The sequence below is a fragment of the Cucurbita moschata genome, unplaced genomic scaffold (assembly GCF_002738365.1).
Source record: "Cucurbita moschata cultivar Rifu unplaced genomic scaffold, Cmos_1.0 Cmo_Scf00034, whole genome shotgun sequence".
NCBI classification, from domain to species: domain Eukaryota; kingdom Viridiplantae; phylum Streptophyta; class Magnoliopsida; order Cucurbitales; family Cucurbitaceae; genus Cucurbita; species Cucurbita moschata.
The window spans coordinates 224,918-236,389 of record NW_019268550.1 but is presented as its reverse complement, the minus strand read 5'-3'; the positions used below and the strand labels follow the sequence as shown (position 1 = coordinate 236,389).

Genomic DNA, 11,472 nt, shown 5'->3' with positions numbered 1-11,472 from the left:
TTCAAAAAAAAAAAAAAAAAAGTCTCTTTCATCCACCTATATTATTGCAAACGTGATGAATGGAAAGAGACCAAATTTAAATAGTAGAGTAATTAAAATTACACATTAATTGTTATTTTAATCAAATAATATATAATAATGAAGTAGGTAAGATATGCAAAATTGACCAGATTTTTTCAATTTTATTTTACTTTTGGTAAATAATACGAGGAAAATGAAGAATTTTTATAAGCTATTTTCATATTTATATTAAAATTTTTGAAAAATAATTAGTTAAAGAAAATGAACGTAGATAGTTAAAAGGGAAAGGACCGTCCCCATATATTTCTTTACAAATAATATAATTATTCAAATTAATTTATTAGACAATATCAATATCACTTATCACTTGTTTTTATAGTAGAATTAATAATGTAAACAATTATATTTTAAATTATTTGGTAGAGATATTGAATTCTATTCTATTATTTTGCAATGGAATTTAATTCCAACACGAATCATATATGCAATATTCTAAAATTTAAATGCATTCTATCATTATAAATATAAAATATTTTAATTAAAAAAAAAGAATAAACTTTTCTATCGGTGAATTATCAAATATACTTTTTTTTTTTTTTAATATTGCATTTGATTGATGAAGAGAAATTTTAATATGATCAAGATTTATACATTAAAATATTATTGATTCCTTTGAGGAGATACGCTTTTTGTGTCTCCAAATTCCTGTATTCTTGGCATTGGGTAAAAGGAATGGATTCTTGATTTAATTTTTCCTAGTGGAAACTGTTTTTTGAATAAAATTTTGACGCTTCTTAGTTAGGCACACCAATTTTATTCTTAGCAATAATTTAGTAATATAGTACCCGTTAAGAGATTAATTAACATTCATTTTAATATATATATATATATATATACTAATAGCAATTAAAATTACCAATAAGTTATTTTGACAATAGTTTATTATATATTACAAAGATACATAATTAAATATTTATAGTAAAATCATGTATTATCATCTCTCAAAAGTCAAATATTTTAATTTTGGTGCAGTAGACTTTTGTTAAATATAGTAAACAATTAATATTAATTGTTATTTGAAGAAAATTGATAATAATTGAGGATACAATATATATATAATAATAATATGACAAAGTTGACACTTTCCTTTGTAAATAATATGGACAACCATTTCAATTTCTTTTGTTAATCATTTTCTAAAATGGCAGGCCAAACTATTCACCTTTTTAATTTGTTGACTTTTTTATTCAATAAATAAATTTTTTTGGCATCAGGTCAAAGATTTAATTGCTCAACTAAAATTTGAGAATTTGATCAATCTCGTAGAAAAAAGTGTCGTATAAAATGACTTTCATTAACAGTTTTGATATTACATTAAACCGAGTAAGGTGTTCGGAGTATAGAATTGTTGAACATAGAGTTTTAAAATATGTGTTTAACATTTGTTATAATTATTATTTTTTAAATACTATCTTTAAAGACATATGTTCTAATGGATTGAAGATATTATTAAAAAAATTTAAAATATATTATTGAAAATTTTGAAAATTAAAAAAATATTTTTGAGATAAAAGGTAAAATTTAAAAGTATTTTTATTAATTTAATATTCACTGAATTAGAGTAAATAAAACGGGAAAAAAAATCTGGACTCATCAAACTTGAGTTGGGCTTGAGTTAGATCAAGAACCCAACTCAACTCAATGGCCCAATTACCACGATGGGCATTGTGGCCTTTTGGGCCGAAACGGGCCGACAAATAAAAATAAAAAAAAAAAAGAAGAAAAAAGAAAATCCGTTCCCTAATTTTAAACCCTGTCTAACCCTTATCGTCACCAAAGAGGGCCAAAACCCCTAATTCCTCGCCGTCTCTCTGTATTCCGGCGAAATTTATCGATGGCATTATCTAAGCCGACTTTCTTCACACACCTCAAAACCCTAACCAGGTCCCAACATTTACTGCACCAGGCTCCGGCACCTCCCATCGTCACACTCCGATTTCTCTCTTTTGCATCACCGGAGGAAGCTGCTGCCGAACGACGCCGTCGAAAGCGCCGCCTCCGCATTGAGCCCCCGCTCTCTTCCTCCTCTGCCGCTCGCCCACAATCGCAGCCTCCTAAGCCTCAATCCACACAAAACCCTAACGCCCCCAAACTCCCTGAGCATATCTCTGCTCTCTCTGGTAATCGTCTTAACCTCCACAACCGCATTCTTACTCTCATTCGTGAAAATGATCTTGAAGAGGCTGCGCTTTTCACCCGCCATTCCATTTACTCCAATTGTCGTCCCACGATCTTCACCGTCAATGCCGTTCTCAATGCACTGCTTCGCCAATCGAAATATTCCGATTTGCTTTCACTTCACCGGTTTATTACACAAGCTGGTGTCGCCCCCAATATAATCACTCACAATTTGATTTTTCAGACGTATTTGGATTGTCGTAAGCCGGATACGGCAATGGAACATTACAAGCAGTTGATCAATGATGCGCCTTTCAACCCGTCGCCAACGACTTACAGGATCTTGATTAAAGGGTTGGTAGATAATAACAAGTTGGAGAGGGCAATGGAGCTGAAAGAGGAAATGACTACTAAGGGTTTTGTTCCTGACCCTCTTATTTATCATTATCTGATGGTGGGTTGTGTGAGAAGTTCGGATCCTGATGGAGTTTTTAAGCTTTTTGAAGAGTTGAAAGAGAAGTTGGGAGGGACTGTGGAAGATGGAGTTGTTTATGGGAGCCTGATGAAAGGGTACTTTATGAAAGAAATGGAGGAGGAAGCAATGAGGTGTTATGAGGAGACTGTGGGTGCTAATTCAGTGGTGAAGATGAGCGCCATTGCATACAATTCCGTGCTTGATGCATTATGCAAGAATGGGAAGTTTGGTGAGGCCTTGATGTTGTTTGATAGGATGACAAAGGAACATAGTCCGCCCAGGCGTCTGGCAGTGGACTTGGGAAGCTTTAATGTGATGGTTGATGGATACTGTATTGAAGGGAGGTTCAAAGATGCCATTGAAGTATTCGAGAAGATGGGTGATTATAGGTGTAGCCCAGATACATTATCATTCAATAATTTGATCGAACAATTATGTAATAATGGAATGTTGGCCGAAGCTGAGGAGCTTTATGGAACAATGGGCGACAAGGGAGTTAACCCTGACGAGTTTACTTACGGTTTGTTGATGGATTCTTGCTTTAAAGCGAACAGGGCAGATGATGCAGCTGGATACTTTAGAAAAATGGTTGAGTCCGGACTTAGACCGAATATAGCAGTTTACAATAGATTAGTGGATGAGCTGGTTAAATTGGGGAAGATTAACGAGGCAAAGGCTTTCTTTGACTTGATGGTAAAGAAGTTAAAAATGGATGCCTCGAGCTATCAGTTTATAATGAAGGCGTTAAGTGAATCGGGGCAGCTGGATGAAATGCTAAATGTGGTTGATACTCTTCTGGATGATGATGGGATTGAATTTTCTGAAGAGTTGCAGGAGTTTGTCAGAGGTGAGCTGAGGAAGGAAGAGAGGGAAGGAGATTTAGGTAAACTAATGGAAGAGAAAGAAAGAGTGAAAGCTGAAGCGAAGGCAAAGGAGGCTGAGGCAGCAGAGGCACAGAAAAGAAGTGCAAAAGCTGCGGTCTCTTCTTTACTGTCATCCAAGTTGTTTGGGAACAAGGAAGGTGAGAAAGAATCTGCAGTGAACGAAATGCAATCTGGTCAAGAAGACAGTGGTAAAACTGAACTCGCGGAATCGAATCCTTGAAGTGGCACAGTAGAAGAAAAGGTACCGAGAGGCGAGAATTAAACAGTTACAGATATCCTTGCAACTGGTGAAAGCTTACATTACATTAGCTTTCTATTGTTTGTAGCTACTTTCATGGGTGAACTGCTTTTTGTTTCTTGTGTACTTTCTATTATTTGTTGCTAGCTACATTGCATGGGATGGATGTGATCCGTTTTCTGTTTATCTTATTAATCCATTAGGTATGAGAAAGCTTTACAACAATAAGAAAATTTATAACCTATTGACGTGCATCTTTTGACAATGAAGTTCTAAATTGAATCTTGGATCTGAAACATTTTTGCTTCTGATGTAATCTCTCGGAGCTTCAACTTCCAGAGGGAAACGTCCATAAACTTATTCAATGCGCAATCATTCGTGTGTTCCTAGCAGAACCCCCTTTATCTTTACCCATTAAGTAGTCTCTTATGTTGGGTGGCAAAAGTAGCACGCGCAGATCCTCGTACAAGTAAGCTGAATGTTACAACTTTGGCAAACATCTTGTGGTTCTGTTCCTTCCATATCCTTCCTGTAACTCTCAGCTTCAGTTCCTTTCTGTCCCCACCAGAGAAGAAAAGAGCTTGTTTTCTTATCAGTTCGAATGCTTTCCTGTTGACCATCAACTTTTACCATACAAAAATAAACTGCTAAGACAAAATAGGGTGACGCCACATAGACACGACAAAATGCTAGGGCTGCTGCCCTTTGTTTTACCGTAATCAAAGTTGTTAAGGCAAGGCAATTGTGTTGATATTCCACTTCTCTATAGAGTTGCAAAGCAAACATCCATTACACCTCAGAAAGCATCCTTCTTTGGAAGATTAATAATTATCAATGTGACTTCTATTTAACAAATCATCCATTACAATATACCAGCAAAGGTAACAGAGAATAGGTACAAAGCACAGTAGCTCCACAACACACAAAACCGTAGGCCCTTGAGAACGAAGATAGAATACTTGTCATCTCAGCTACACAGGTTCGGTATGCAGACCCCAGCATCTGGGTTTTGTTCCTTCCATATCCTTCCTGTAACTCTTAGCTTCAGTTCCTTCCTATCCCCACCAGAGAAGAATAGAGCCATATTTCTTTGAATGATTAGCCCATCATGGCTGTCCCTCACTTTTCGATGACTATCTCTAATACTTCGTGGCGTGCCTTCCCATATTAGTTTTCGACCGTATCCACCAACCTCAAGACTGTAGCTGTAGGTTCGAGCCTCATTCTCATCACCCATGAAACGAAGGAAAGCCATATAGACTGGAGCCATGCCAAGCTGAAAGGCTTCAAAGTGAAGGCAGAAATATTGACCAAAACAATTGAACACCTGCAAAATGTGACAGAGCAAGCCACAAGAAACAGGATCAAACTAAAATTTGGAGTAGACCCAATAAATGTCCAGCAGAACGTCTCACTCCGGCCTGAAGTCATTTGATTAAATGCAAAATAGGGCATTTATGGGTAGTTCAGCATCCAGTTACCAATCTTTCAGCTAAACGGATACGGCAATAAACTTCACGAAAAAACTCGAACCGTGAAACCATAAAACCTTCACTTGGAGAAAAAGGGAAATTGGAAATATTAAATAAAAAAAGGTTCTATTGATCCCTATATATTTCAACTAAACTTTTATATTATTGCATCGCATCCATTTGCCACTGGAAAACGGCAAGAAGTTAATCAGTTAAGGTACTAGTTATATAAAATTGAAGAAAATGATTGATTGCCAAACTTGTCACTGACTTGCAGCAATACCCTTTCACACCATCAGAAAAACTTATGAAGCATCTTCAATGGTTGATCAAACTTAAAACATGCAGCAGACCATCTAATATCAATGATTTTTTTTCATCATACATCTATTGTTGTTGACTATAGGAATCCTTATTTAATCTCCCTGGTGGTTTAAATTGAGTCTGAAATCCTGCACTCATACATACGAAGACACACATGACATGTGCTCACATGTGCTTGTATTTATATCATATGTAAGGAGTGCAATTCATGTATGATAAAACAAGTTCAGCCAAAGAAAAAGAAAGTTACTTAAGAATTAAGGTCAAGTGCATCAGACTTACAGTAAGCATCCAAGTGGCATTCTCCACTTCCCTTGGATTGGATTTCACATAGCGATGGTTGAATGTGCATCCACTGTGCATGTCCACCTTGTGGTCATCCCTCAGATGAGCAACAAGGAAAGGAATATCTCCAACAGCAGAGCATTCCGACCCGGCATATGGGCAATTGTATGGTCTGAAGTTGCACAAAGCCTCATGCTTAAGTTTACTGTAGTATGGAAATATCTCGGGGCATCCCAAGGAATAATACTTGCAAGGCAATTCGAGTGACTCCGCCACCTTCTCCAGTGCTAAGCACCTAATATCTCCAAGCTCTTGTCTACAAGTAGGGCAACGATTATGAACCCGTGTTTTACATGTAGAACATAATGTATGTCCATTGTGGCACTGCAACATTTTAATTGGTCATACATGTTAACCCTCGTTACATACAACCATTGGACATATATCAACAACAAAATATACATTTATGAAAAGTATTGAATGATTTAAGATAAAATTGGAATAAAACAAGCATCTTCTTAAATCTTAACACCTATCACCATCCTGATGGCACCAACTCGAATTCTGCCAATGATACAGGAAGAAAGATTGAGATAGCTGCAATGATGGGAAATAATATTCGAAGAAAGCAATGGGAAACTAAAGTTTCATCAGCCAGTCAAAATTATGTTCATAACAAAATCCAAAAACCCTCTTAGAGAGTAGTTTGAAACAACCAGCATCTTCTGCTATTAGCAAAGGCTTTCAAGCACAAATAGGACAAGTAATAATCTCATCTCAATTATATAGCCTGATGTTAGAAAACCTTAAGCAGTAAGAGAGATGGATGGTTTATGCTCTATGGTTACAATATAATACAATATACATCAACCCAAAATACTCGGCATATTTCAATGTAATCTAGTTCTAGAGTTCATATCTAACACTTTACCACTTGATAACAAGATCCATCCAAAACAGTTCACAATCACATCCCCAAACTTCCAGCAGACATTGAACGATCAACCTTAAATAAAAAACTCAGCAGGGAAATGATAAATCAAAGGGAAGTATGTCGTCAAAAAAACCAACCTTAAACATTTATTTTAAAGATAATAATAAAAACCCTTCCCCACCCTCGTAAATCGAAAATCAAATCAGCCTTCTCTCCCTCTCTCCCCCCAGGGTGGAGAGCCAAAGAATCTCCATTCTGTAAGTAATTAGGGCAACAAAGACAAACCTGATGGATGGGTGGGTACATAGAATTGGTGCAGACAGGGCACTCGAGCAATTCATGGACGCTAGTGGCCGGCGCAGTCGCAGTGGGGCCTGTGATAGCACTATTGTTGCTTCCATTACGAGGTTTCGTCGATGACAACTCTGGATGATGATGAGAATGGGAATAAGGATGAAGAGTGTGATGCAGATGGATCTCATCCTCATCGAGACCATCTGAAGATGATACACACTCAATACTATCCAAATCCATTTACAGAATGCAAAATCTGCGGAATTGAAGACAACCCCACTTATCCAAAGCAAGAATCGATCAAGATCTCAGAAAATTTCAGGGCTTCCCCTCTTCAAAATCTCACCAGTTGGTGCAAATTTTCTCTCGGAAGTCCGAAAGAAGGCAGAGAAGAGAAAAAGGGGTGGATTAACGAGTGAATTAAATCAATATCCCATTTTTTAAAAAAATGAGAAATTGATTTGAAACTACTTGGGAAAATAACTAAAAACTCGGCAACAATTTAAACTATAAACTTTCATATCAAAACAGACTATTTATTAATAATACTTTAGAGCTATTTTGACTTAATTAAATTAAAGCCAATTCAAAGTCAATACAATTGTGAAAAAAATTACATTTTTAGCATTCAAATTTTTAGGAAAAGGGATATCCATCCATTTAAATCTATACTTATTTTGAGGGCGACAAGAACTAAAACTCTCAAGACTAAAAAGGTAATTTTACTAGAATCATTATTTTCTATCCAAAATAATAAGAAAAATATCGAGAATCTAAAAAATGAAGCTACAAAATGATGTTACGGTCAATGTTAACATCATCATTGGGCATTCACAACTAAGTTTTATGCTTTCCCCGGCGGTGTAAAATGGCTTGTCTTCCCCGCCTAGCATTACTGAACCTTCATGCCTTCTCTTTTCTTCTTTCTGTGAGGGAGTGAGTAATAATGCATAGGATATAAAATATGATGTCCTTAAGAGCCATTTCAGAAGATTCAGAACAACTAAAACAACTCTTGGAAATGATTTCAGAAGTAAAATACATAGTTGACTCAGTCACATGCTTGAATGATGAACAGCCCCCTTCGGAATAAATGTTATAAGCATAGAACACTTGTAGAGAACCAGTTAATCTGTGTGACAATTGTTGAATCATAAATTGATGTAGACTAGTAATATGTACATCGTTCAAGCTATAATACACAGACTTCCACAAATGGTTGGTTACATGCTGCTGGCAACGACTGAAGGAAGATCTGCGTCACCTTCAGGTTCTGGCTCTCTTACTCTTGTTGCCTGCAAAACGAAATTGGCAGCATTATATTAATAAGATTACCAAGAAGGATAAGTACCCTTTAACGTGGTTAATAACAATTATATAGCTCTTCTACCTTTTGTCCTGAAAGATAGCGATCGAATGCCCCCTGTCCATAAAGTATTTTGGCACCAGAACCGGGGCTGTTCGACCCAATGGATTCTTCATCAATGATGACTGCATCAATTATATCCTCACCTGTTCTGACATCAGGAATCTGCAATACACTCCAAGGTGGTATGGTATGGCAGGTAAAAGCATCAGACATTGTTTGTCAAATCACTTAGTGCAGTGGAAAAACAGATTCAAGTTGGGACTCAAATACTGGACTATTGTTCGGGTTGGGTGATAGTCCCCTCTATTATTTGTTTCCTGTCTTTTAAGACTACTCCTTGCGACCGTCGTCCTTCATTCTTTGGGTAATTGCACATGCACATGGTATAGTTCTTATTGATTGGAGCCGACCTTCACATCTATAGCCTAGGTTTTTGTTTTGCCATCTTTCATATTAGGCTATCCTTTCTTCGGCCAAATGTATTGTTTAAGTTGTGGAGAAATAAGGAACGACATACCTCATACATAGCATCCATCAATAGATTCTCCAATATTGATCGCAAGCCCCGTGCTCCAGTGTTCTTAGACATTGCCTTCCTTGCTATTAATCTCAGGGCATTTTCTATGAAGTGGAGCTTGACCTGGTGACACGTTATTCCGAGATATCAGTGTTCAACTCAGTCAGCTGAAGTAATAACTCCTTCCAACGTAATAGGAGGAAACAAAGTACAAAATATTATTCCCTTGGAATCCGAGAAGAAAGCAAAGCACAAAATAACTTACATCATTCATTTGGAACATCTTTCTATACTGCTTTCCTAATGCATTTTTTGGCTCTGTCAAGACCTGCGAATGCCAGTATTCAAGTCATGTTGAGTTGGACAGATAAAAACTATACCAATTAAGACCAACAAAACTTGAAAGCTTAGAGAGGTGATCAACTCATGTATCTTCCCAAATATTAGTTTACTTACCAAATATCAGAGTACAGAACTTTCCAAAAGTAGAGGCATATTATTCCACAAATCTTGCGAGTATAACATTAAGAGAATGTGGACTGAAATTGCAAAAAACTTGTGCAGCTAAAAGAATGTAGACTGAAACTATAATCAACCTGTGCTGCTAGCGCTACAAATAAAATTCGCAACTTGACCCGACACTAGAAATAAATTGTGTTAAGGCCATCTTGCAGAATACATGGTTACAAGAAGAACCAAAATAAAACTATACCTGAACAAGTTGGTTTTCTGTTAAGGCTGACAAACTGACAAGGATAGGGAATCGACCAACAAATTCAGGTATTAACCCATATGCAATGAGATCACTGCTCTCAACCTGTCAAAATATAAATCCTCAGTGAAAAATTAGGAGAGAGTGATAAAAACAAGCCACAAGCATGGGTTGTTATAGTGTTACTTATAAACTGAGGAGTGGTATGCACTTACGGTCTCCAACAGAGAAGAAGTAACAATGGCGTCTGTAACACCACCTGTCCTCATGTTCGCACGAACTGGAGCCCCAAACCCTAAAGAAGAATCTTGGCGCCTGAATTGAAGCAAAACTTCTCTCAAGTTAAAAACTTGTGTAAATAATTAGCTCAGTAAGGAGTAAACTGGAGTAGCTATTACATGCAGATAACCTGTCTGAGATTGTTTTTTCCAAGTCGATGAAGGCACCCCCACATATGAAAAGAATATCCTTAGTGTTGATCTGCAAAGAAGCTTTTTATAAAGATTATGTATGACAACAGGACCCCTGGCATTTGCCAAATCAAGAACTACAGAGAATAACTACCATGATCACATAATTAAACATGTGGTACTTATTTGCTCGTACCATTATAATAGAAAAATGGTAATTTCCAGAGCAGAGAAACACATCTAAAAGCCCACTGTTCTGTTTTTTCCCTTCCTAGGAGAGCAAATTTTGTAAATCAAAGGTACAGCACTCACCTGGATATTTTCACCTCTGGGATGCTTTCGTGCACCCTTCTCAGGCACGTTGACAATCTAATTCAGAGTGAAAAAAATATCACATATAAGCTCACCGCAAACAACTAGAGAACCAAAAATATGAACAATGAAGAAAGGCTATAACCAAAGTTTTTTTTAGTGATAGGGCTCTAATCAAAGTTGAGCACTCATGATTATCAGTCTCACCATCTCAATGGCTTCTATGGCATCACAAGTCACATTTGGCTTCTGCACATTATCATAAATGTTGACCTACAATGAAATGCAAAACTTACCGTTCCTTCTAGCATTTTTAATAATGCCTGCTGCACACCCTCTCCTGACACATCTCTGCTAATATTAAGGCTCTCTGCCTGCGTCATAAAAATGCAACACAATTATCAAGTAAAGAAAATCCACATCAGTCCTTCCATAGAAGCTGGGAAGGGAGAGAGGAATAAAAGAACCGAGGAGAACCTTCTTGGTAATTTTATCAACTTCATCAATGTAAACGATGCCCTGCTGCGCAGCTGCCACATCATAGTCAGCAGCCTGACATTTAATAAATTGAGGACAATATTAAGACAGAAGAATATTAAGGACCCAAGCAAAACTGAAAATAGTTACCAGTTCTGACCTAAGTATTGAGAAACATAAATATTTTCATTTATGAAAACCAAACGAAAAGGATATGCTGCACGATACATGGTATGAACACAACAACAACAAAAAAAAAAAGAGTGTGTCCTGCATGGTCATAATCATTAATTGATATGATATATTGGATATGAAATGGAACGTCTGGCAGTACTCAGATACATACCATCAGAAGTTTGTATAATATAGACTCCACATCTTCTCCAACATATCCTGCCTACACACAGCAACAAAAGTTATCCACCTAAAACACTATGATTTCAACCAGAAAATTTCAAGGAATATCCATGGCACAGCAAAGGTTACTTGTACCAGAAAATCACAACTTTTAATAAGAAATTAAACAGGAAAATGTGCCTAAATAACCCGCCCCCCTCCCCCCCCCCCCCC

At 36.8% G+C, this 11,472-nt stretch overlaps 3 protein-coding genes across 5 annotated transcripts in view; 1 reads left to right on the top strand and 2 right to left on the bottom strand.

Moving 5' to 3' along the window:
• Positions 1-1,842: 1,842 nt before the first annotated feature.
• LOC111430665 (pentatricopeptide repeat-containing protein At3g49240, mitochondrial) lies at positions 1,843-4,048 on the top strand. The gene has a single exon (XM_023066998.1). The coding sequence runs from the start codon at positions 1,916-1,918 to the stop codon at positions 3,776-3,778; it is 1,863 nt and encodes a 620-aa protein (XP_022922766.1). The 5' UTR covers positions 1,843-1,915; the 3' UTR covers positions 3,779-4,048.
• Positions 4,049-4,524: 476 nt separating this feature from the next.
• LOC111430668 (E3 ubiquitin-protein ligase SINAT3) lies at positions 4,525-7,584 on the bottom strand. Of its 2 annotated transcripts, none has more exons than XM_023067003.1 (3): positions 7,097-7,584; positions 5,875-6,261; positions 4,525-5,123 (listed from the first exon to the last, which is right to left on the bottom strand). In XM_023067003.1, the coding sequence occupies exons 1-3, from the start codon at positions 7,343-7,345 to the stop codon at positions 4,764-4,766; spliced, it is 996 nt and encodes a 331-aa protein (XP_022922771.1). In that variant the 5' UTR covers positions 7,346-7,584; the 3' UTR covers positions 4,525-4,763. The 2 variants fall into 2 exon arrangements, with proteins under 2 accessions (XP_022922771.1, XP_022922772.1); XM_023067004.1 differs by having other exon boundaries at positions 5,875-6,441; positions 7,097-7,198.
• Positions 7,585-8,088: 504 nt separating this feature from the next.
• LOC111430667 (CLP protease regulatory subunit CLPX1, mitochondrial-like) overlaps positions 8,089-11,472 on the bottom strand; it is a 6,410-nt gene continuing 3,026 nt past the window's right edge. The window contains exons 5-15 of one of the 2 annotated variants that reach the window (XM_023067000.1): positions 11,249-11,299; positions 10,903-10,977; positions 10,722-10,799; positions 10,426-10,482; positions 10,113-10,183; positions 9,919-10,018; positions 9,704-9,808; positions 9,257-9,319; positions 8,992-9,114; positions 8,496-8,636; positions 8,089-8,400 (exon numbers count right to left, since the gene is read on the bottom strand). In XM_023067000.1, coding sequence (XP_022922768.1) covers positions 8,329-8,400; positions 8,496-8,636; positions 8,992-9,114; positions 9,257-9,319; positions 9,704-9,808; positions 9,919-10,018; positions 10,113-10,183; positions 10,426-10,482; positions 10,722-10,799; positions 10,903-10,977; positions 11,249-11,299 — 936 coding nt within the window. In that variant the 3' untranslated portion in view covers positions 8,089-8,328. The other variant, XM_023067002.1, reaches the window with a different exon arrangement.